Raw genomic sequence first — 22,946 nt, 5'->3', positions numbered from 1 at the left:
TATCCGAATCCCTAATTATGCAATAGAAATAAAGAGGAAATTTAAAAAAAAATCATTGTTTTGATATATAAATAAAATAAAATTTTCTCCTAATAGAATTAGCCATAAATTATATAATATCACGGATTTAAAAATAACTTTAATATAAATAGTATTTAACAATATCTACTTCCTTTCATTTAAAAATATTTTGAATTGATAAAGAAAAAAATAAAAAATTATAATTTTCTCGCTTCTACTTCTTTCTCCCCTTTTTCTCTCTTCTAGTTTACTGTCCAAAGGAACCTTACACCTACTTAGTACTTACTAAATGAAAAAAAAAAAAAAAAAAAAAAAAAACCGTAATCTTAATCTTGCATAAAGAATTGGAACTAAACTAAACCTAAATTAATTTTCTCATTTGTGCAGCCGTCGCCCCCCCACCCCTCGCTTCTTCTCGTCTTCAGTTCTCTCCTGACTCTTTCTCAAAATCTTTCGACCCTAACCTCCTCCATCCTCCTTCTTCGCCGCCGGACCTCCTCCATGCTTCTTCCGCTCTCATGTTGCTCTCTGAACCTCCTCCTTTGCCAGATCTGATCTTGACATTGCAATGGTGTTGATGTATCAATTGTTTGATCCAAATATATCAGGAGATCACATTTTTTGAAAAATTTTTTTGTTTCGTTTGCAGCAATGTTGAAGCGGCGAAGCCAGTCACAGGCTTGGCATGGATTTCAAAACTATCGGCTGTCAGTTCTGGTTACTTGCTTGATTTTGATTCTCCTGTTCTTAATTTTCAATAATAGCAATAAAATACAAGTTTCACTTGTACCCACAGTGCAGAAATGGAATAGTTTTGAGTCAGTGCAGCTTCGTCCAACTATAGAGTTTAGAAATGATACAGATGTGATATGGCAAATACCTGATTCAGCCAAAGCAGTTCTCTTCTTGGCTCACGGATGCGATGGCAGAGCTGTTAATTTCTGGGACAGATCTCCCAGCTGTCCCAATTGCATTGGTTTGCCTGAGGAAAGGCTACTTGTTCTTCATGCTCTGGTTCGCAAATTTGCTGTTGTTTCCATATCAAGCATGGGTAAATGCTGGACATTTGGGGAGGAAATGTTGATTGTTAAGAATATTATAAGATGGTGGTTACGGAGGAATAAACTTGAAAAGCTTCCGCTCGTTGCTCTGGGGGCCTCTTCTGGTGGTTACTTTGTTTCCGCACTTGCCACCATTTTGAGATTTAGCAGCATTACAATAATGATTGCTGAAGGGAAGTTTGATCAAATGGATGTCACAGGGAGCTATCCGCCAACTCTTTTTGTTCACATGCCCAATGATTTATACAGACAGCAAAAGATAAGTGAATTTATCCAAGTTCTAAAGAATAAAGGCATTGATGTTGCTGAGGTTGAGTGCATTGAGTTCCCACTATCTCCATTTTTCTTAGCGGATAGAATTCCAGGAATTAATCAAACTGTTTCTGCTAAGTTGTTTGAACTATTTGGGGAAAAGGGCTTTATTGATAAAAAGGGATATATGAAAAACGATGGGCGTGCAACACGTTGGAAAGATGCTCTTCGTAAAACTAAGGAAATTGTGCTGGATAAGAATTTGGTTCCACATGTGCAGGAGGAACTAAATCTTGCATTTGCATACCATGAAATGACCAGCTTGCAGTCTGACCAGATATTTAAATGGTTTGAATCTCACATGAAGTAACTAAGACAAAATGTCCTCCTGAGTGCAATGAGACAGGTGCGTAACTGTTTGACAATTTGCCAAGTGACTTGAAATTTAGATTGGCTAGTAATTTGAGCATATGTACATCAGTATAGGAGTTATGATTATTGAAAGGCAATTGATTATGCATATCCACTATTATACATGGTCTATGGATAATGCAAATTCATGTGATGTGATCCATATTCATATCAATTAGGAAGAAGGATGATGTTAAACTGGGCAGAGAAATTCTCTTTTGTATAAGCTGTTCGCCAAGTTTCTTAATGGAAGCTATTTGCAAAGGTCTATTCTTTCTCCCCTTCTAATACTGCAATAAGTATGAGACTTATGGCATTGGTTTTTGAACATCATTACATATTTGATGTTAAAATGATTATTAACAACCCAGCGTGTTCCTAAATGCTTTTGAAAGAGTAAGGCTATGGAGAGTACGAGCTAATATAACAATGTGCTTAACAACCATTGGATCAAATATTTACATATAGATTCATGCATTCACTATGTACACCTTAATTTATTCTGCATATATTTCGATATAAATAATTAATCTAAACGGTTATTAAACTCCTTCCCATAGAAGGTCTAGCTTATATTACTCAACCTTGTTAAAATCTTTTACCTATGGATTTTTACGCATCAGATGGTGCTTGTTGCTAATTTCTTTGAACAATATGTTTTCATCTTTTAGCAGCAAGTATACCTTGCTGTTAAAAATCAGCGTTGTAGTGAAAATTGGAAGCAGCTATGTAAATAATTATATAAATCATGAAATTTTTTGTTTATTCAAATATTCTCCTTATGTTTTATGAACATAATTAATTACTAATGCATGTAATTGGATTCTAGTGGTGTGTAATGTATTAAAACTGCATCTCTTTCAAATCTGAAGTGGGATATAAGTAATGTTGGTTGCCCATTTTGGAGTTTTGATGTCAATGAAAATTCATATTCCTGGATTTTTCTTTTGATAGATTTCCTTGTTACCGAAATTTTAACATTGAAGTTTACATATAAAGGTGGTGATTTGCCATTTTCCTTTTTATCATTAAATGATTAACGTGATATGATTATGATCTCACTATTATCCTAATCTACCTCCCGTATAAAAATAAAATTATTTAATCTACAGTTTGGCAATCACATTGTGTCAACTTTGCTTGTTCCATTATAGTGTATGTTGTAAAACTTGGTATAGTACAGTACCAAGTTATTGATTTTTATAAGATATCATTTTGCATGCTACACGTATTAGCCTGTACCATGTTTTAAGTTGAAATATGTGCGGGCCATGCAGTAACTGTGTGTGGTTTGGTCGCATTAATTGTTTTGCTGACTCCTTCGCTGTCTTTATCGGTGAAGGTTGAATTTTCTTCAAAGCAGCACTACAAATTAATGGCTTTAATGGAGGGTGGTGGTTCTTTTCTCTCCAAATGCTAAGACATTTAAGTTTGTAAAATGGGATGCAAATGTGTGGCTACCAAAACAGAGATGCTTATTTAATGCTATTGTTGTGCAAAATTGGCATGAAAGTTTTATCAATTCTTACAGCTGAAATGCAAATATGCATCGGTTATCCTCAAAATCTTAGGATTTGGCCGTTGTCAAGAGGAAACCAGGATTCCAACTTTAGATAATTTTATATATGAACCAGCCTAGAACTGTTTTCTCTTTTAGATATAAATCAAGGGGATGCAATTTTCACCAGAAGCAGGGGAAAAGGAGGTGGTTTCCTGAAGTTTTGCACACCTAATTAGCCGAGTCTTTTCTGGAAGTTGTGTTGATATGTATAAAAAGATATGACCAATAGAGTATGGACTATGGCTCCCTTGTGATCTTTCAGATCAGAAGTGATGACCTGATCTTAAATCCGAAGAATGGATGGGTAAGCATTGAATATATATGTGCAGAGCCTGTTTGCATTTACTGATAGATCGATCATTCAATTCTCATTTATTCATAAAAACAACCTCTCTGCATTAGGTTCTGCCTAATAATAATTATTCACAGTGGCTCTCTGATCATCCAGCTATTTCATACAGGACATTTTCTCTTCCTACTGAAAATTTCTGCAAATTCCCACTAGCTTGTTGCATCTACTTGTGTGTGTATATACATAATTTTATGTTCATGTACATGTGTGCGTGTGTCTTGCCTTAGGATTTGCAAATACTTGTGTAAAAAATTTCTTTACTGTCCGTTATGTTTATATATATATGTATATCTTCCTATTTTTCGTTATAGAGAGATGAACTGTACACTGTAGCTGAGTCAAAAGATCTACTTAGGGTCTGGGCAAGCTTAGAAAGTTCTTGCCTATGTAATATAGGAGTGTTTTTGCAGTTCCATATCAATAATAAATATAGCTTAATAATATATATGAGGGAATATATTATATGCATGCAACTCAAAGTAAGCCATACACTTATTTAAAACTAATAAAACATCAACTTAAGCATTAAAATCTCCCAACACTACCAATAATAAGAACATTGTAGCTATATGAAGACGTTACCAACACATATAAGCTCTCTAATTACGAAGCACACACCATAACATAAAATGATTTCCAGAAAGTGAAAAATCAAAGGGTGACTAATTAGTTTCTGGGCTTGAGTTTGCCTTCATTGGCGAGCTTAAAGAGGCTTCCCTGAGCAGCTGCAGCCTTATTGGAGGCAAGTGCAGTTACGAAACTATCCCTGACTTGCGTTGTAGTGAAAGGAAATCTGTTGCTCACCATTGAGTTGAGCAAGGAAGCAGTACCTTCTCTGTAGAGTGTTCCGTACCCATCATTTCGTGTATTCGAGAGCGCTTGCGGCAAGCTCATGCTTGCCCCGAACCCTGAAAAGCTAGTCGCTCCAAATGCGCTGCCTACGGTTCCCCACCACCCTAGTAGACCCCATATTATTCCAGGATGATTCTTCCAGTAACTGCGATTACACAAGCATTTGGGTGTCAATATTTGGTTACTGCATTATCAAAAATAAATTAGTGTAAGAAGCTTACGTGCATGTGAATGGTGAATTTGGATCAGGAATGAACGGAGGCGAGGGAATGTAAGGGGTACTTGGAGTTGGAGTGATGGGTGTCGGTGGGGTCTCAATGACAGGTGTTGGAGGACTACCACCAGTGCTTGGAGGAGTGGGGTAGTATCCACCACCGCTGGGAGGAGGATTTGAAGGTGTTGATGGAGTAGGCACACTAGGTGGTGTTGATGGTGTAGGCGTGTATGGTGTTGGAGTAGGATCACTTGGTGGTCTTGATGGAGTGGGCACGCTCGGTGGAGTTCCACAATTTCCAGGAGATGGGGTTGATGGGGTTGGGTGGCTGGGTGGTGTGCCACCGTAGCCACCTCCATGTGATGGAGTGCTGCCACCTCCATGGTGGGGAGTGCTGCCACCTCCATGGTGGGGAGTGCTGTGCGAACCTGCCATTAATTAGCATATAGTCGAGAGAAGTTAATATGTTATCGACACAAAACTGTATAGTTGATGACAAGATTACAAAGGAACAAGAGAAGATCAGAGACCTGTAGGGGGACTTCTTGCATGTGGGTCTGGGGATGGGTAGTAGTGTTTATCATCTTCAATGGTTCTAGCCGTTACAGGAACAATGGCAAAGTTTTGGCAAAGCAACCCAGCCACCAAAACCAACATCAACATTGAGGTATGCTTGCATTTCCCCATCCCCATGATCTGAGTGCTTGAAGAAACAAAAGCAAGAAGAGGAGGAATAAGAAGGGAGATTTTGAAAGGTGATGAATAGCTGGGAGAAGGGAGTGGGTGATTATATAAGGTTGAAAGAGTGGAGTAAATACTATGGAGTGGCAGGTTAGTTGATGTGTTGAAGGCTATTAATACCTAGTTTTAATGTCTCTTGGCTGTTAGCTCTTCTCCTTTTTCACTCTGGTAGATGTGCTTTTTTAACCTCTTCTTGGAGTTGTAATCTTCAAACTTCAATATGTTGCTGAATTTTTGCAATTCTATTTAGTATTGGAAGAATCCAATAAGAGACAAAGATAGAAAAAAGATACAAAATTCATTCAGAAAATGGGTTTTTATGACTTTCTCTTTAAAATCAACTAAAATTATTTTTGTTTATTATATATCATTTGATATCTAAAATTTACTGACTCAGCTAATTTAAATAACTATATTGTCAAATGAAATTTAAAATTAATACAAATAAAAGATGTAACTAAATTAAAATGCTCTAATATTTAATTTTACCCATGTATTTATTGAGGAGTTTAATTTAGCTCAGTTTTCACTTGAAGCTTAATTTAGTTTAAAAATCAAGAAAAACAAAAAATCTCTTGATTTTTAATCTAAAAAGTTAAAATAATTAAACTTTTATTTTTGTTTCTTTAAATTAATAAATAAAAAAAATTAATTTCAAAGTTTAAATTTCTTCCTAACTAATTTGAATAAAAATTAAAAACGAATTAATTTAGAAACCTGTAATAAATAAAAAAATTAAATTAAATATTTAGCTAAATTAAAATGGAGTGTAGTTTGCTAAGTGGCAAAAAAATGAAAAGAAATAAATAAAATGACATAAGAGGAAGTGAAAGAAAATCTAGCTGTCCTTTTTTCCTACTCTTCCTAATTTGGACTTGTGGTTTTAGCCGAAGTTGAGTACAAGGATAAAATAAGCTCGAGGCTTATTATATTCTTATTCTTAGCTTGCTTCCTATACAGAAGTTGCATAATTTTAGAAGGATTATTTCTTGTTGAGCATGCTTGTAACAATGGTTCCATCAATGCAATGCAAGAAAAATAATTAATCACATTAAATTAGAATAAAAAATATTAGAGCTTCTAAGTAATTCCATTAATTCAAGGACATAAATGAGCATATATGTATCCTTAAACTACTACCCATCACGGTGACCATGTCTTATATATATATATATATATATATATTTGTAAGAAATTAATATTTATTTGTTGAGATGGCCTACTTCCTAAATGGACTTCTCATAAAGTATTTAATTGAATTAGATGAGTAAGTAATTTATTTCATTTATAATGAAGAAGGTGAGAATTTTAATATTTTGAAGAGTTAAAGAGTATGCCTAATTAAACCAGCAATATTTTAAAATTAACACATTCAGTTATCCCACTCAAAACAATATTAAAATATAGTTTTGCATGGTATAATAATTAAATTAGAAATGTAATCACAGATATCTTAATAAAATTGAAATTCTCATATTTTACTTTTTCAATTCTCAATTCTCATTAAAAAAAAAAACGCTAAATTAGAATTATCCAATACCTTTGAAGCAAGGCAATAGACTGCTTTAAAGTGAAAATGAAAGACACAAAATTAAAGCTGGTCCATGAGTTCTCAGGTAAGCCAGGAGCTGAGGAAGTAGGGAAGTGACAGTGAAAAGGATGTTGCATCGCTGCCCCTCGGAGCGAGTAAGGATGCGAAAGGAGAAAAAATCTGGCGAGTTGTGTACATGTAGCTGAGTGGCGTGGTGCATTTACTCATTTCCTAACACATCTGATCCAACACACCAACTTCTCTGCCAGACTTATTAACCCATCACACCCAACTCCTGATCTCTTAATTATGGCTCCCTATCTCTCTTTTTTAACTTTATTTATGCATCTATATTTTATCTTTATATATATTTTACAATTTTTTTAAATTAATTTGCTGCAACTAAATAAAAATACATTTCTAATTACAATTACAAATATTAAATTATTTTTAAATAATATTTAAAATATTAGCTTTTTAATATAAAAAATAAGAAAATTTGATGCCAAACGGATCAAAGTCACAACCTTAAAGGATTTTTCTTATAGCCACTGCATTCTTCAGAGTTTCTTAATTACCTGTCACTGACAGGCTGTCACTCTGTCAGTGCCACCTTCCCGTTTTCCTTATGCTGCGACTTTGACGCATTGGTCTCTGATTTTCAGTTTGCATTTATCGTAAATTAATTGTTTTGTATTTTTACCCAGACTTTACTATCAACAGTTATTATTATTGTTATTTTTGTTATTTAGCGACGCCTTAATTTTCCTCCTTCCTAAGCTGAAAGCAATTCTGGAGAGGCAAAATTAGGGTTTGCAAAGGGATAGATGTAAGAGGCAAAATTTAACGATAATAAGAAGTTTACGAAATTTTTTCAACGAGGTACGAGGATCTATTTTCTTAGGCCGCTTGGGGAACCAGTGATGCGCCAGGCCTCTCCCATTATCATACAGGGCTCGAAAACTGTGGGACTTTTTGTTTACAGTTTGGGCCTGTGCGCGACGAACACATAAAATAATAAAAATACTCTTGTAAAATCAGTGTGTGCTTAAAAAAAAAATAAAATCATTAAATATAAGATTACGAGTAATTATTCACAAATTTAATTTGATAATAAATTTGAATTTATTGATAAATATAGATAAATAAATTTAAAATATTTTAAATTCTATTATCTCAATTTTTAATTTTTAAAATAAATATTTTTTTAAATTTCACTTTTTATGTTTTAAAATTAAATATCAATTAAATTACTTTTTATTTAGTAAATATTGATTGTATTTTTGTCTAATTTGTGCTTCGTATATTATCTGTGTTATTATTTTCTATTTGAAGGGTTAATTAAATTAATAAAATGTGTTTTTCTTCCTTAAAAATTTTAGATTAAATTCTTAAAGCAATATTTAAAAAATAATGTAATAACTTTTTGATTCAAATTAGCTCAAAGTTTAAATTTAAACTTAATTCTGTTAAAAATAATAATAATAATAAAAAATCAAGGTCATAATTTTTGGTAATAAGTTGGACGATTGCGTCCGAAGCACGCAAGAAGCGGAGAAAATATTGAATTAAGGAACAACGGCATCGTTTCTTTTGAAACAACGTAGTTTTAGGGTTAGGATACACCTAACCTAAAAACTGGCCATCAGCCGCACACTCGCTTACTTTTTTCCCTTCTTCTCGCTCTTGCTCTCCCTCACTTTCTCCAGCTTCTTTCGACGGTGTAGATCCTTGTCGTTGTCGTCCTCGAACTCGGAGCACTGAATTCAGGTTTCTATTTTAATTTTACTTTATTTGTTACTTTCTTTCTCTTTCACGCGTTCTCATTCTCATCTTCCTCTTCTCGGTGGAACTATCATCTATATCACCGGAGAGTCACTCTCCATTACTCTCAGTCTCTTGAGCACTGCTGTTGAGCTCTGATACATCTTACTCTTTGCGACATATCCAGATAAGAAATATGCCTCCAAAATCAGCAAAGTCGAAAGAAGCACCAGCTGAGCGACCAATCCTTGGAAGATTCTCCTCTCACCTCAAGATTGGCATTGTAATTACTATTTTGTGCTTCTTTTTTTATTAATTGCTTTTACACTAAAATTATATTCTCTTCTCTGAAATTCTTTATTTTACTTGATTGTTTAATGTGTCAGTTGTTTAAATTTTAGATTATGTTTTGATTTTCAAGTAAATGAAAAGTGGAAAAATTAGGGAAAAGTTTAGGTTGTTGTCTTATTTATGTTGTATATTCATGTGCTTATTCCATATCTTTGTTCTGCAGTGATGCTTATCTGAGATTAAACTAGTTTTAATGTCAATTGTTTCCTAGTCTTCCGTCCTCCAATATATTTTGGTTTTGATGTTTCTTTTGGTAAAAAAGATAGAAATTTTAAGCTTTTCTCCTCTGTACTTGTCAGGTTGGATTACCAAATGTTGGCAAATCTACTCTTTTTAACACATTGACAAAGCTATCAATTCCTGCCGAGAATTTTCCTTTTTGTACCATTGAGCCTAATGAAGCTCGAGTCAATATCCCTGATGAAAGATTCGAGTGGCTTTGCCAACTTTATAAGCCAAAAAGCGAGGTTTGTGGATTAGATTTTTAATTATTGTTAGAGCTTATTTGAGCATGTCCATCTCTTGTCTGGAGTCTTGATGACTTGAGTTGTGTTGGAGAACTTCATAAAAGCTTTGCCCTGTGTGAGCACATTTTTGTAATGAAGTATTACATGAATCTGTTAAACCATTCAAAGGAAAACAAACTTGAATTAAGTTTTAGATTAAAATTCGGGTGTAATGTTGAAATGGATGGAAAAAAATATTTATATATTTGACTATAAACGTGAAATTTGTTAATGTAGTTGGTGGCATTGCATTTCTTTATTTATTTCATTTGTTGAATTCTGTAGTAATATTTGCTATTCATTTGATGTTAGTTTTGTTTGTTACACTTGGAAGATCTTAGCTTTAAATGCTTGAAGACTTGGTTTATTTTAAGATGCCAAAAAAGCAAGAATTAATAAAATATGGAGAAAATATGTGATGCAATAGTTTGTGATTTATCCTATGAAAACTTGTGCCCAAAACATTAATGTTTTTCAAATAATGCAAAATTCGCACTTTAAGTTATTACAAGGTAAGTTTATTCAAAAGATATATAACTTTGCTAATAAACAGTCCTATCCAATACTTTGAATATAACTTGACAATTTATCTTGCTATTCTATTTTTTATGCTTGCTGCATATTATATCAAATTATCTTGCCCAGGTTTCAGCTTTCTTGGAAATCCATGATATAGCTGGATTGGTTAGAGGTGCCCATGAGGGTCAAGGCTTGGGCAACAGTTTCCTATCTCACATTCGTGCAGTTGATGGCATTTTTCATGTGTTACGTAAGATGCCTATTATTTAAGCTTATTTCATTTTCGAATTTGCTGCTTTATAGGTATGATACTCTTATTATGCTGTGTGTAAGTGGGTGTTGAACCTATATGAAAAAGGACAAGATTATGGTTTGTGATCCCAGTATTAATTTGTGGCGTGCATGTAGATAGTTGTAGTTCTTTTATTTTATTATGTACATTATGAGTGTTTTCGCTGTTCTATCTCAGAATGATAATATTGTATGTAAACATAGCATTATACAAGTACTTCTATACGTTAGTTGGAAACATTGCAATAGGATGGAGCCTTTATTTTTCTTTTTGGATAAGGGTCTATCTAATATTGTTGTTGGAGTTACTATTAAGAAAAATACTTAAATACATTTGTTAGTATTTAAAATTGATTAAAAATAAATTCGATAGATTTTAATTAAAAAGAATGCCGAAAATAATAAAACAACTTTTCCAAACTGCTTTTTTAACACCAACTAAAATGGTGCTTTTTCTAATAAGCACTTTTTGACCACTGAACTGCAATGCCCAATAGGCACCAACCCTAAGTGGCTTTCTTTTCATGAAATGGTTGGCTAATTGTTTGGAGGATGCTGAATAGGACGCTTTCATAACACCAGCATATGCTTTCCCTACTTGTAGGCGGAGTTATGCTTAGATAGATAAACCATAAAAGAGTCTTAAAGAAAGATAACATTCTGAGCATATAATGTGACTCATACTGATTTAAAAAGTAGACAGATTTTCATGCAAGCATCTGGAGACAATTATGCTTCTCGTGGGTACATGAAATGTACTTGCAGTCAAATTGGCCGTTTGTTACTTTGCTTTGTATTGGCTTTGAGAACTTAATAATTCTTCTCGTGTTTGATTCATGACATTTTAGGTCTTATTTTTGTCCATATGTTATAGGTGCATTTGAAGATCCAGATATTATTCATGTTGATGACTCTGTGGATCCTGTGAGAGATCTAGAGGTTATTGGTAATGAATTACGACTAAAGGTGTGTGTTCAAATGTAATTTTGAAATTCAAATAATGCATAGTAGAGTTTTGTATCTTGACTTATTTTACATAGTGCTTTTTTGAGCCTTAAGTACACTTCTTCATGTAGTCTTGTTATGTAACAGTTCCCTTCGTGGCTTCCCATTAATCTTTCACACAACCCAAACTCCTCCAGCTGCATGAATCTAGAATGCTTCCATCCAGATTCCTCTACTCTTTTCTTCTTTCTGCAGGATCTTAAGTTACCCCTCCTGGACTGCTGCTGCTGCTAACCTTCAGTTCTTGTCCTGAATTCCAAAAGTCATCTTCTTGGTGTCTTAAGCACAGTTGTTGTATGTGTCACATAGTCTAAGTGTTCTCCCTCTGGTTTCAATAAATTGTATGAAGCAAGTGAATTGGAGATGGGGCCTAGTAGGCTAGACACCCTCACGCCCAAAATATGCAACTAGTGCTTAAACGCTTAGTGTAGCTGTATGGAAATTGATAGATTATTACATACAAGAACATACATCTGAACTTGATGATATTCAAATGGTGCAAGTTGAGAAATTGTTGAGCCTAGGCATTGGCCTTTTAATTATGTATTGCAGTTGCCAAATGTTTGATTTTCTATTAACATAATTGTAATTTAAGTAGTGACTCCTTTTTCTTCTTTCAATCTTGCTACCTTTATCACAATCTGAAGTCTCAACATGCCTGTGTTATTATTATGTTAATATTATTATTTTATTCAGCTGTGATGTTAAGTTTTATTTTTTCATGTAGATTTTTATGACCTTCCCTGATTGCAGGACGTTGAATTCATGGATAGAAGAATAGAAGATCTTGAAAAGAGCATGAAGAGGAGCAATGACAAGCAGTTAAAAATAGAGCTTGAGTTGTGTCAAAGGGTTTGTACAAATACCATGTTCTAGTAGTTCAGAATTTTTTTGCCCCCTTGAATCTGTAAATTTGGTCATGCAGTTTTTGGATTTTGTCTATTGCATATTTATTAAAGGCATGCAAGGCCTTAGCGCCTGGGTCATTGAAAGGCGAGCAAACCTGATTTAGGTGTATGCCTTTAGTGTCAGGGCATGTCAAATTGTGATTGCAATTTGAAGATCTCTCTCTCTCTCTCTCTCTCTCTATTTTTTGTACCGCAATGAACTCATTTAGAACAAGATTGACTATTTCCTAAGATTTGGTTTTGTTAAGCTGACTTCTCTATTTGTAGAATTCCTTTAATATGGTTATCATGAGCTTGAATTTTCTTTTTCCATATTTCATTCAACACTATCATCACTTAAATATGTAGCTGGTGTTTGGTGGTGACTGTTTATGGTATTTGCAGGTCAAGGCATGGCTTGAGGATGGTAAAGATGTTCGCCTCGGAGACTGGAAAGCTGCTGATATTGAGATATTGAACACATTTCAATTGCTTACTGCCAAGCCTGTTGTTTACCTGGTATATCTTCTTGCCTTAGCTGTCACCCTTTCAACTTGTAGCAGGGAGAAATTCTTTCTGGTTAAATATGAAGCTAGCAATGTTTTCTTATTCACATGTCTGCTATAGTAGTTTTCCTTTTCCCCTTGGCTTTTCATGGAATCAGTTTACCATCAGTACTTTGGTGGCTCCTTTTATTAAGAAAATTCTACAAATCATAGCAAATTATCATGAGATCTTCTTATGAAGATGGAAGTCTGTAGTAAGTTAGTGACTTGTTTCCTTCATCACATAGTTGGCATGGATATGTGTGGTTGAATTCCTTCAAACTCTAAACTCTCATGGAAATAAAACAAGTAATTAATCGGGTTGAGACTAAATTTGTTGCCACGGGGTGTTTCTGTTAATAAAGTTGTAAGTAACAAATATTAGTTGGAAGCATTTGGTTGGATAGAGAAATCATGAAAAGAAATTCAAATTAATGCTGTTTTGTTCTCCATCTTATCTTTTTTGTTGCTTGACATTGTAGGCACAGATAGGCATTTATTACATGTCACATTAACACCAGATAATTGAATTCTTATTCATGAAACTCATTTCCAAGTTACAAAGATAAGTATTCAGTTATGCGTCATTAATTTGACATTTAATAAATGCCTATTTGTATGTGTCTCCATTATTGATAGCCATATATTCATTTGTTTGATGGATAATGCTACTGAACCTCTAAATCTACAAGGTCGCGCCACAGTATTATTAAAATACTTACTGAACCAAACCAAACCAAAGACCGATTTTTTATTAAAATACTTTCCGAACTGAATGATTTAAACTGAAAAACTAAACAAAAAATGAATTAAATCATCTCGATTTTTCAGTTAAAACGGAATTAAATCAGTTCAATTTTTCGGTTTAAATTATGGTGCCCCTAATTATGCTTAACATGCAACATTTGATTATGAAGATTTTAAGCATATCTAATGGTTTAATAAGTTTAACCTATAACAAGGTAAGGACAAAAAGTTTCCATTAGGCATATAAGGTGTCTGCCGTAGTTGAAGTGTCTTCAAAAGGCAAGCACGAGAGATAGAGAGTCAAGGTGGGTATTGAAGGATGGTTCATTGCCTTGGTTTCTCAAATTTTTCTTTCAAACCACGGTGTTTTGAGAGAAAACCACATCTTGTAGACACGTTAATACTTACTGCATCTATAAGATGCATAAAAAAATTTAGAAAAAAAAGAATAACCTTAAGGTGTTTTTTGAAATAGTTGTTCAATAAAAATTCACTGTTGGACTAGAATAATGTATTCCTTCGAATTTCATTATTGTAGACAACAGCAAATTCTAACAAAATAACTATTTTGTTAACGATATAAAACTTTAGAGACTAATTTTTTTCACATTTTATAGCAGTATTCTATTAAGTATTTTCTCTATCATGTTAAGAAAAATAATTTGATGCAAGTGTTTGTATTTTTTTTTCATACATTTACAAATTGTAATATATTTAATAAAAACTGTATTAATTTTGGAAAATAGTTTATTAATTTATATCAAAATTACTTTAATATAGTTGAGAAAATATTTAATATGAGACTGTTATAAACTTTCTTGATATAAATTGGAAATTAGGGAATTTAGGGGTTAAGAGTTCAGGGTTTATATAGTGGAGAAAATATTAACGTAAAATACTGTAAAATATATTGATATAAATTGGTATTTAAAAAATTTAAGGGTCAATTGATGGACCAATTAATAAATTTTTCTACAAGATAGGGACTAAGTAGTAATTGTCCATGTAAATATATCATTTTTACAAATTATATACCCTTACTGCACTTTTGAGATGCAGTAAGGGTATATATATTAATATTATATTATATATATATATGTATATATGTTTGTGAGCTTATAGATGCAATAAGCACTTATTATTTTTTTTTTAAATTTTAATAACCTTACCTCATTTCAAAGACGCAGTAAGGTTATTCTGCTTCTTTTTTTTTTTTTTAAATTCTTTTAATATACTTACCGCATCTTAGTGTTACCTCGTCTACAAGGTGCGGTTTTCTCTCAAAATACTTGGTTTGGAAAAATTTTCTTCCCAAACCCATATATAGGATTTTTTTCAAAAAGATAATGTGACTGGGAAAAAAGCCCCAAATGTTGGGCCTCAGCCTCAATGTGCATTGTACCTGAGGCACACCTTTGGTAATAATTATGAGCACTGTGGTTCAAAATTTCCAAGCCAATGTACTACCAGTGGTATACAATTCGAGCATATCAAAAACTAAATTTGAAAATTAATGGAAAATTTCAAAGTTGCATCATCAATAAAGTGAGCATGTTACTATTGTTATTAGTGGAAAATTTACCTTAGATATCATCCAATTTTCAGTACAGAAAAAGAAAACCAAAATTGCTTGCTTCAGTGCTTTAGGAAGATTATTCTAAGAACATGCTTTAAAGATTTTATTAATGTTCATGCTGCAACATCTTGCAACATCTCTAGCATTTGCATACATCCATTTTTCGGATCAGTAATAATTGAAGATTTTTCTATATCCCACCTTTATTTTTTGCAGGTTAACATGAATGAGAAGGACTACCAGAGAAAAAAGAACAAGTTCTTGCCCAAGATTCATGCTTGGTATTTCAAAATTTTCTCTTTCGTTTTACTTCATATTTACTGTTCTGCATTTATATTCTTGTGTTGCTTGTATGTGGCCATGTATCATCCATAATGTTCACCTTTTTTGTCATCATATACTTTAATACAAACATGTAAGGATGCATGGATCCCAATTTAGTGGACATACATTAGCAAAAGCTCCTCTTGTACTCATGTCATCTCCTTGTATTTTGTTTGTTGTTTCAATGAAATAGTGTCCTCACAATGCAATTCCCATATCATCATCTACATTTGATGTTACATGTGAAAGTTATTTTTGCCGAACCTGGGGATTCTGCCAAATGAGAATTAATTATTTTGTTTTATAGGGTGCAGGAACATGGGGCTGAACCAATTATTCCTTTCAGCTGTGTGTTGGAAAGAAATCTAGCCGATATGTCACCAGATGAAGCAGCAAAGTATTGCGAGGAGAACAAAGTGCAAAGGTAAAAAATGATGAGCATTACTTATAGTTTAGTAATTTTTTTTTCTTATTTGAAGAAGAATAGCACTCTAGTTAATTTTTGGACTTTGCACTGAATTGGTGAGCATTAAAAAGAATGTCAAAAGATGTTGCAAATTTCATCGGTGAGGAAACTTGCAACAGTTGCATGATTCTGTTTTTTCAGTTAGAGTAAATTATTTGACAGTGCTGCCCTCTATTTTTCTCCTTTGAAGAACTTTGGTAATTGGTCTCTGAAATTGAGTACATTTGAAATTTATGGTATGATATCATGTGATTTATTTCCTTAGCGTGATGCTTGTTTGAGAGGAAGATGGCTTTATTACAGATTTAAATATAGATGAATATATCCTAACCTCTTGTTCAAAGCCAGTTGTTTAAAATTTTTTTTTTTTTAATTTGAGAATCTCAAATGCGGTGCAAAAAGTTCTTAAATTTAAGTGTCATCTGCAATGCCCAGATGTTGGGGCTTCTATTCAGCTGCTAATTATTTTATTCCTTCAATGTGCCTGAGATAAATAGTCCTAAATTGTTTTAGTTTGTATCTTTTGCATAAATGTGAAAGTAATGCACAAATGAGATTCAGCTTAGTGGAGTTGTCTAGGGGATTGAGAAGTCACAGGTTCAAACCCCCAATTGGAGCAAAAATAATTGAAAAATGTAATGCTGACCATAACTGTTGAACTCAATTAGTATTTTTTTTTTTTTTTTTACTTTCAGTTGTCTTTATAAGATACCTCAACTTCCATAAATTTGGAGAACTATGTTGTATTACTTGCAAATATCCCCATGTCTTCTTCCACTATACTTATGGTTCCATACTCATAGCAAACAAGTATGATGAGATTATTTAAATAATTTTTTATTATTGTTTTAATTTGCTTATAATTAACTAGACTGAATCCTACTCTGTTACAGTGCTCTTCCAAAAATCATCAAGACTGGATTTTCTGCAATTAATCTCATATACTTCTTCACTGCTGGTCCTGACGAGGTAATATCTTGGTTTCCCTTATTTTTTGCAATTCTTATGGAAATGTTAGTATGTTACCTGGCAAATGAATATATTTTTGAAAAATGGTGTTTGCATGCCTGCCTATTATTTATATGATTATGGTACTTTTGTGTATATATGATTTGAAATGTTTGTGGACCCTTGGTAAATAATTCTCGACTGTCCAATTTAATGTATCTTCATAGCAGTCCTTTAGTTTGCATGGAATGCAGATAACTTGCTATGAGTGGAGATTTCAGGCTTAATGACATTAATTTATGTATGTTGCTTCTGATGTGTTCAATGCCAAAAGTTTAGTAAGACCACATAATCTATATTTTTTTGACTGAAATCACTTGTGGCTTGATGGATTCATTTTCTTCACTTGAAATGATAACTTCGAAGAAATATCATCAAGGAATGTGCTCTTGCCTTTTAGACAAGAAAATACTTGTCCTGAAGAAGTTATCTTGGCTTTCCATCTTTCATTGATTAGGGCTTACTTAGTTGCAAGTATTTGTACTTGATAGTTGATACCCATCTATCTCTTCTTTTTCAGGTTATAACAAAGAATCCTTATTCATGTCCACTTTTTGTATGCCAAGTTGTCTAGACATGTCCAGAACAACCCTATGAAACAAAAAAAGATGCATCGTAATCACCTTTGAACATAATTCTGTTGATACCATGTTTTTGTTGTTGTTGTTATTTTGAGTTGGGCATGATCTGTCTCATTTGATGCTGTTTCTTTTTTGATATATAGATGATTTGCAACCTCCATTTTTAATTAATAATGAGCATCATATATTTTGCTTTGGCAGGTGAAATGCTGGCAAATTAGACGACAATCAAAGGCCCCACAGGCTGCAGGGACAATCCATTCTGATTTTGAGAAGGGTTTTATATGTGCTGAGGTTGTTCTCAGTTCTCTTATTTTCTTTCCTTTATCATTCTAAAGTTTCCTTAAGACTTTTGATATTGAAATTGTACAGTGAATAGTCCTTTTCATTACTGAGTTCCATGCGCTTCTCCCCCCCCCCCCCCCATTAAAGCCAGTGGGGGACTTTTACTATTTTATGTTCATTTGCCAATTATGTAGGATTTCTGTAATATTCATTTTTGCAACTTTTTACGTTGGAGTTCTTCAATATTACTTGGTTCTTTTGGGTTTAGAATATTATCCATTTCTTCCAGAAAGTTGGTCTTGCAGGAACTATTTGTTAAACCAAAAGAGCATTTTGTTACCATCTAAAATGTGGTTTTTCCCACCATTGTTTTCCATAAAATTGTCTTGTATGCTAATGAGATTGATCCTTATCGTCCTTTAAACATGATATTGTTGCAAATCCCTGCACAAACGGCAACAATATTGGTTTATTGCTGCCATTATTATCATCAATTTTCAAAATTTCATTAATGGTTTTGATATTTCTCAATTTTTCGCTGATGGTTGATGAAATGTTAACCTTGCCAAGTACTAAACTGTAGACCTTTTTATAATGCTTAGGTCATGAAATTTGAAGATCTCAAGGAGCTGGGCAGTGAGTCAGCTGTTAAGGTATGTGTACATGGTGGTAAAGCAGTTGATCCTCTTTTTTTTTTGTCTTTGTTTAGCACAGGTGAAGGGGTGTTTCTGAATGATCTGCCCTATCTTTTAGTGTTCTCAATGTAAATTTTTCTGGGGTAGCATTGGATAAATGAATATACAGCATGCATAAATTAAAAGAAAAAGGAAACAAAATATGATATGGGTTTCTCACATTGAAGCCGTAATGGGGTTAATACTTAACAGCATGCATTACTCTTTGAGTTTGGGTAGGCTTGGAAATTGGGATCCATAGGTACAAGTAAAACTATCAAATTGTAGAGTAGATGGACTCAACACTAGTTTTTATTATTTCAGTACACGATCACTTGTGTTTGTTGGTGCTAGACTGGTAGGATATATTGTTCTATATCCATCTTTTGCTGATTTTGACCATATTACTAAGAGTATGATATCTTTAAATGGAAACTACTATCTAATATCTGGAAAAATGGTCTCATTTTAGCCCTTAAAATTAGACCTGAAAGTCAATCAAGCCCATGAAAAAAATTATGTTGTCAATTAGACCCTTGAGCTTTATTTTGTATTTAATTAGGCTCTTAATCTTTTATATTCTTTTGTTAATTGAATCCAAAATTCTGTTGTGCGACTGATTAAAACTGCCACTAAGTAGTCCTTATGTGGGATCCATTATTAAAGATAATATAAATCCCAAGCTGTTGAATCTAGATATTTTTTTAAATTAAAAGACATAAATTATAATTAAAAAAACTTAATGGATACCCAACGTCAATATTCCATATCTCCTCCAACAACAAAAAATTAGCAAGCCATTTCTCAATCGAAATCAGCTAACGTGGATATGAAAAATCAAGACCTGAAAATTGAGCATCATAGTAAATATTCAAATCAAAGCAAATATGCCGACATCAAATCATTCTCCTACTTTCAATGAATTCAAAGAAGTTTCAATATCCAAAAAATCCAACTAAATCAAGAAAACTGATCACCAAAATCCCAACCTTCTTTGAAGTTAATCTCACAAGGCTTAATGATTCAATTGCAACTTCATCACCATGGTTTTTGCAGACATCTTCTCTAACTCACATGTAACCCGCCAGCTTGTAGTCAAACCCAACCTCTTCCTCTCCCCAAGCTTTGACTTTGAGTTATACATCTTGAAGCTCCACAAAGTTGTTCCCTTTAACACGCTCTGTTTAGAGCTTCATTATCTTGTAATTGCATTGCTCATCAGCTTGTCAACCACATCAAGCCTTGCTAGTTGCTACTGAAGCTTCAGGGAGAAGATTTAGGGATTGAGGGAAATCTGGAGGATTTGCTACTATGTATTTTAGATGCTTTTGTAGTCTCTCTCTCTCTCTCTCTAGTATTATCATTTATTTTGAGTTTAAATTTGCTTTGTTAATTGGCAAAAGGTCAAATTTTCTCTTGAACCATACAGTGGGAATATAAAATGTCCAATTTCATATGTCAGTTTAAACTTGCCCCTGAACTATCATTAAAAGCCTACATAAAGCCAAATATACCAAGGAGAGTGCAGTTCACATTATGAAATCTTGGCAAGGCTAAATAGACCGAGGAGGGTGTTGCTCAGAATCTGAAATCTTGACAAGTGGCCTTATTTGGCATTTTAACAAGATCAAATATATATTTGAACTGAAAGATGAAATTTAATACTTTTGGTACCGCTGTATAGTTTAGAGGTAAATTTGGTAAAAGCCTTTGTTATTATGTTTTTTAAAAATTTAAAATTATAAGATGTAATTTTACATGTCCTGCTTAAAACATTTTTATTATGATCTTTTTCATCTTCTTCATTAGCAAACCATTAAAGGCCCTAAACTGAATTAAATAAAATTAAAATTCAGGGGCTTGATTGACTTCATATTTTGGTCAAGTCTTAATGTACTTTCACATGTCACTCTGAGGGCCAAAACAAAACCTTTGCTAGGAAAATCTGTACATTTCTTTTGTTGTCTTGGGAAATAAAAGACAATAAGGATCTTGATCTTAGGTCAATCTATTTTTGCAACTAAAATTCATAAATTGCTTCTCATTGATTTCTTTATTCAGTTATGGAATGACTGAAGCTTAATACCTCCATGGCATATAATTTCTGGTTTTGTCTTTTGGTGCAGGCTGGTGGAAAGTATAGGCAAGAAGGGAAGACTTACGTTGTCCAAGATGGAGACATAATATTCTTCAAGTTCAATGTATCCGGGGGTGGAAAGAAATGAAATGCGTCTTAAATGGGCTGTGGAGTAATTTTAGTCTGTCGCATCTATATGATAGAAAAAGGGAAAGTCTCGAAGGCGCGGGTTATTCCACCTTTGAATTTATACTCGGTCGATGTTGATGGATCCCATCAAACATTAAATTTTATTTTTAGGAGTATTATTTCAATACAAGGATGGAGACTTGACTGCTTAAGCGCATGGAGTTCCCAGTCTCCACAGCTTCGGCTAAAGATATAGAGTATTTGTATCCTGTTTTGCTGTTTTAGAAATTTTTATCTAAAATGGATGTTATACAGTACAGCACGAATGTGAGTGAGAATTTAAGAGCCGAAAGATGCAGGTATGTATTTAGCATGCAAATTGCTTATTGCGTTTTCAGATTTTGATATCTTGATTTTCACTCCTCGTCCTTGTTATTGCAGCATTAAATGATTAAGATGTGTAGTAGCTATCAGAAATTAATAGTTGTGGAAGGGGCGGAATTTAGCTTGCTCCGATGACGCTAGGTAAGAATTTTTTTGGAAATGGAAAGCTTTTCATGGATCAGAAAAACAGTCTCCGTTTGTTTCGCTGATTTTACGGTGAATAATTTTCAGGAAATATATATTTTTTATATTAAGCCAACTTTTAGAGTCATTTTTTGCATTTTGAAATTCTTGTTAAAGCTTTTATATATAAATTTATTATTATATTTATTTTTTAAATTAAAATTAAACAATGGATATTTTTTACAGAATATCTTTTTTATAAAAAAACTTTTTCTCTAGAAAATATTTTTCAAATATTAAGTGTTTTATAGAAACAAATGAAGGCTTAAACTTATGTAAACCATGCGGGGACCGATGGGAAATGGCTCTGCGGCAATAACTTGGTTTAGGAAGATGCACGTTTCAATTTTATGTCCGAGTTTATTATGAAGCAGATCTATATTAGAATTATCTACTTTAGGCGTAACCGTAGTCTCTTAGGATCAGGACTCTGTTTCACAAGTTTTGGGATTTCCATATCCAATTTCAAAGCAAGGGTCACAAATTTAAGTTCCTAGAAATCTGAAAAAACAATGCAAAAGATAAAATGCTGCAACCTCTGTTTCTGGGTATTTGTATAGCAACATGTTCAGAGATCAAATGCAGCAACCTCTTCTCTCTACTGAGACATGAGCTGAACAATAATGTACAGAAATACACGTTTTACCATAGACCCAGCAGTCAACAAACTCAGGCTCTTATTGCTGCTAGTTTTAAATTATTATTTTTGCTGTTTTTCAAGGATATGACTTTTTCGACTGATCGCGCTTCTGATTGGACAGTGCCACTCATTATTTCCTATTTGCTTCTCATTCTCTTTTACACTGATTTAGATTGAGACATCACGTGTACAATTTATGTCATTCATCTTTTATCTTGCCAAACTAAATTATTGGCCTTATCACTAAAAGGCATCTTCGTCTCCAAATGTTTAAATGTTTCCTCTGCTTGATCTTGGCTTCAACTAAATTCAGCGGCAATTAGAATGATTGACTAATTCAAAAATCTCCATATATATATATATATATATATATATATATATATATATATATATGCTTTTCTTTGTCTTTGGTTGCCTAGATATAATTATAAACTTTTCATTGTTTGAATTTTACTCTTAATTTTAACACTATGCCATCCTAAGATATTCCTAAATGAAAGATATTATCAATATTTATGAATTATAAATTAAGTGGTCGGATCTTTTGATTGCTGTGCATAATTTTAGAAAAAGACGCTATTCACTTCAAGTGGTTGTAGTTGAATTTGAACTAAAAATACATCGTTTTTTTTATATGTAAAATAAGAAAAAGTCATTGATATTTTTAATTTTTAATATGTAAAATTTATTTGTAAAGTTAATTAATTTTAATAAAGGCAAACAAGAATTTGATACTTTAAATTTAGATTCCATTTGTGCATTATCAAATTTGTATGCTCAATCCGAATACAATTATACAGAAGTTTTACAAAATATATTATTAAACTATATAGGTAGAAATTGATCTTATGTGACTGATAATGTAGAATTTTAAATTCTTTCAATTTTTTTTATAAAAGTATTGAATTTATATTCACATTAAATATGGGGAAACGCATAATTATATTATACGTTTCTAAGCATTCATAGAATATTGACTTTAATTTTGTCCATATGTGTCTCAATTAT

General features: G+C 32.9%; 3 protein-coding genes across 5 annotated transcripts; 2 read left to right on the top strand and 1 right to left on the bottom strand.

The window, feature by feature from the left end:
• The first annotated feature begins 341 nt into the window (after positions 1–341).
• On the top strand, positions 342–3,657 carry LOC110600490. Of its 2 annotated transcripts, XR_002485700.2 has the most exons (3): positions 342–1,740; positions 1,925–2,010; positions 3,088–3,657. XR_002485700.2 is itself a non-coding variant. In XM_021737356.2 (2 exons), the coding sequence occupies exon 1, from the start codon at positions 673–675 to the stop codon at positions 1,702–1,704; it is 1,032 nt and encodes a 343-aa protein (XP_021593048.1). In that variant the 5' UTR covers positions 342–672; the 3' UTR covers positions 1,705–1,740; positions 3,088–3,657. The 2 variants fall into 2 exon arrangements, 1 of the variants encoding a protein (XP_021593048.1); XM_021737356.2 differs by lacking the exon at positions 1,925–2,010.
• A 496-nt stretch (positions 3,658–4,153) lies between these two features.
• LOC110600500 (protodermal factor 1) lies at positions 4,154–5,512 on the bottom strand. Its single transcript, XM_021737365.2, has 3 exons — positions 5,255–5,512; positions 4,732–5,152; positions 4,154–4,655 (listed from the first exon to the last, which is right to left on the bottom strand). Exons 1-3 carry the CDS (start codon positions 5,415–5,417, stop codon positions 4,325–4,327), a joined length of 915 nt encoding a protein of 304 aa, XP_021593057.1. The 5' UTR covers positions 5,418–5,512; the 3' UTR covers positions 4,154–4,324.
• A 3,096-nt stretch (positions 5,513–8,608) lies between these two features.
• LOC110600483 (obg-like ATPase 1) lies at positions 8,609–21,150 on the top strand. Of its 2 annotated transcripts, none has more exons than XM_021737351.2 (13): positions 8,609–8,766; positions 8,948–9,043; positions 9,411–9,578; positions 10,263–10,386; positions 11,302–11,393; positions 12,186–12,284; positions 12,725–12,838; positions 15,404–15,468; positions 15,819–15,935; positions 16,871–16,946; positions 17,768–17,860; positions 18,454–18,504; positions 20,652–21,150. In XM_021737351.2, the coding sequence occupies exons 2-13, from the start codon at positions 8,957–8,959 to the stop codon at positions 20,748–20,750; spliced, it is 1,185 nt and encodes a 394-aa protein (XP_021593043.1). In that variant the 5' UTR covers positions 8,609–8,766; positions 8,948–8,956; the 3' UTR covers positions 20,751–21,150. The 2 variants fall into 2 exon arrangements, with proteins under 2 accessions (XP_021593043.1, XP_043813838.1); XM_043957903.1 differs by having other exon boundaries at positions 8,657–8,766; positions 8,892–9,043.
• The last annotated feature ends 1,796 nt before the right edge of the window (positions 21,151–22,946 follow it).

Source organism: Manihot esculenta, chromosome 1 (genome assembly GCF_001659605.2).
Source record: "Manihot esculenta cultivar AM560-2 chromosome 1, M.esculenta_v8, whole genome shotgun sequence".
Lineage (NCBI taxonomy): Eukaryota > Viridiplantae > Streptophyta > Magnoliopsida > Malpighiales > Euphorbiaceae > Manihot > Manihot esculenta.
This window is presented reverse-complemented; position numbering and strand designations above follow the sequence as displayed.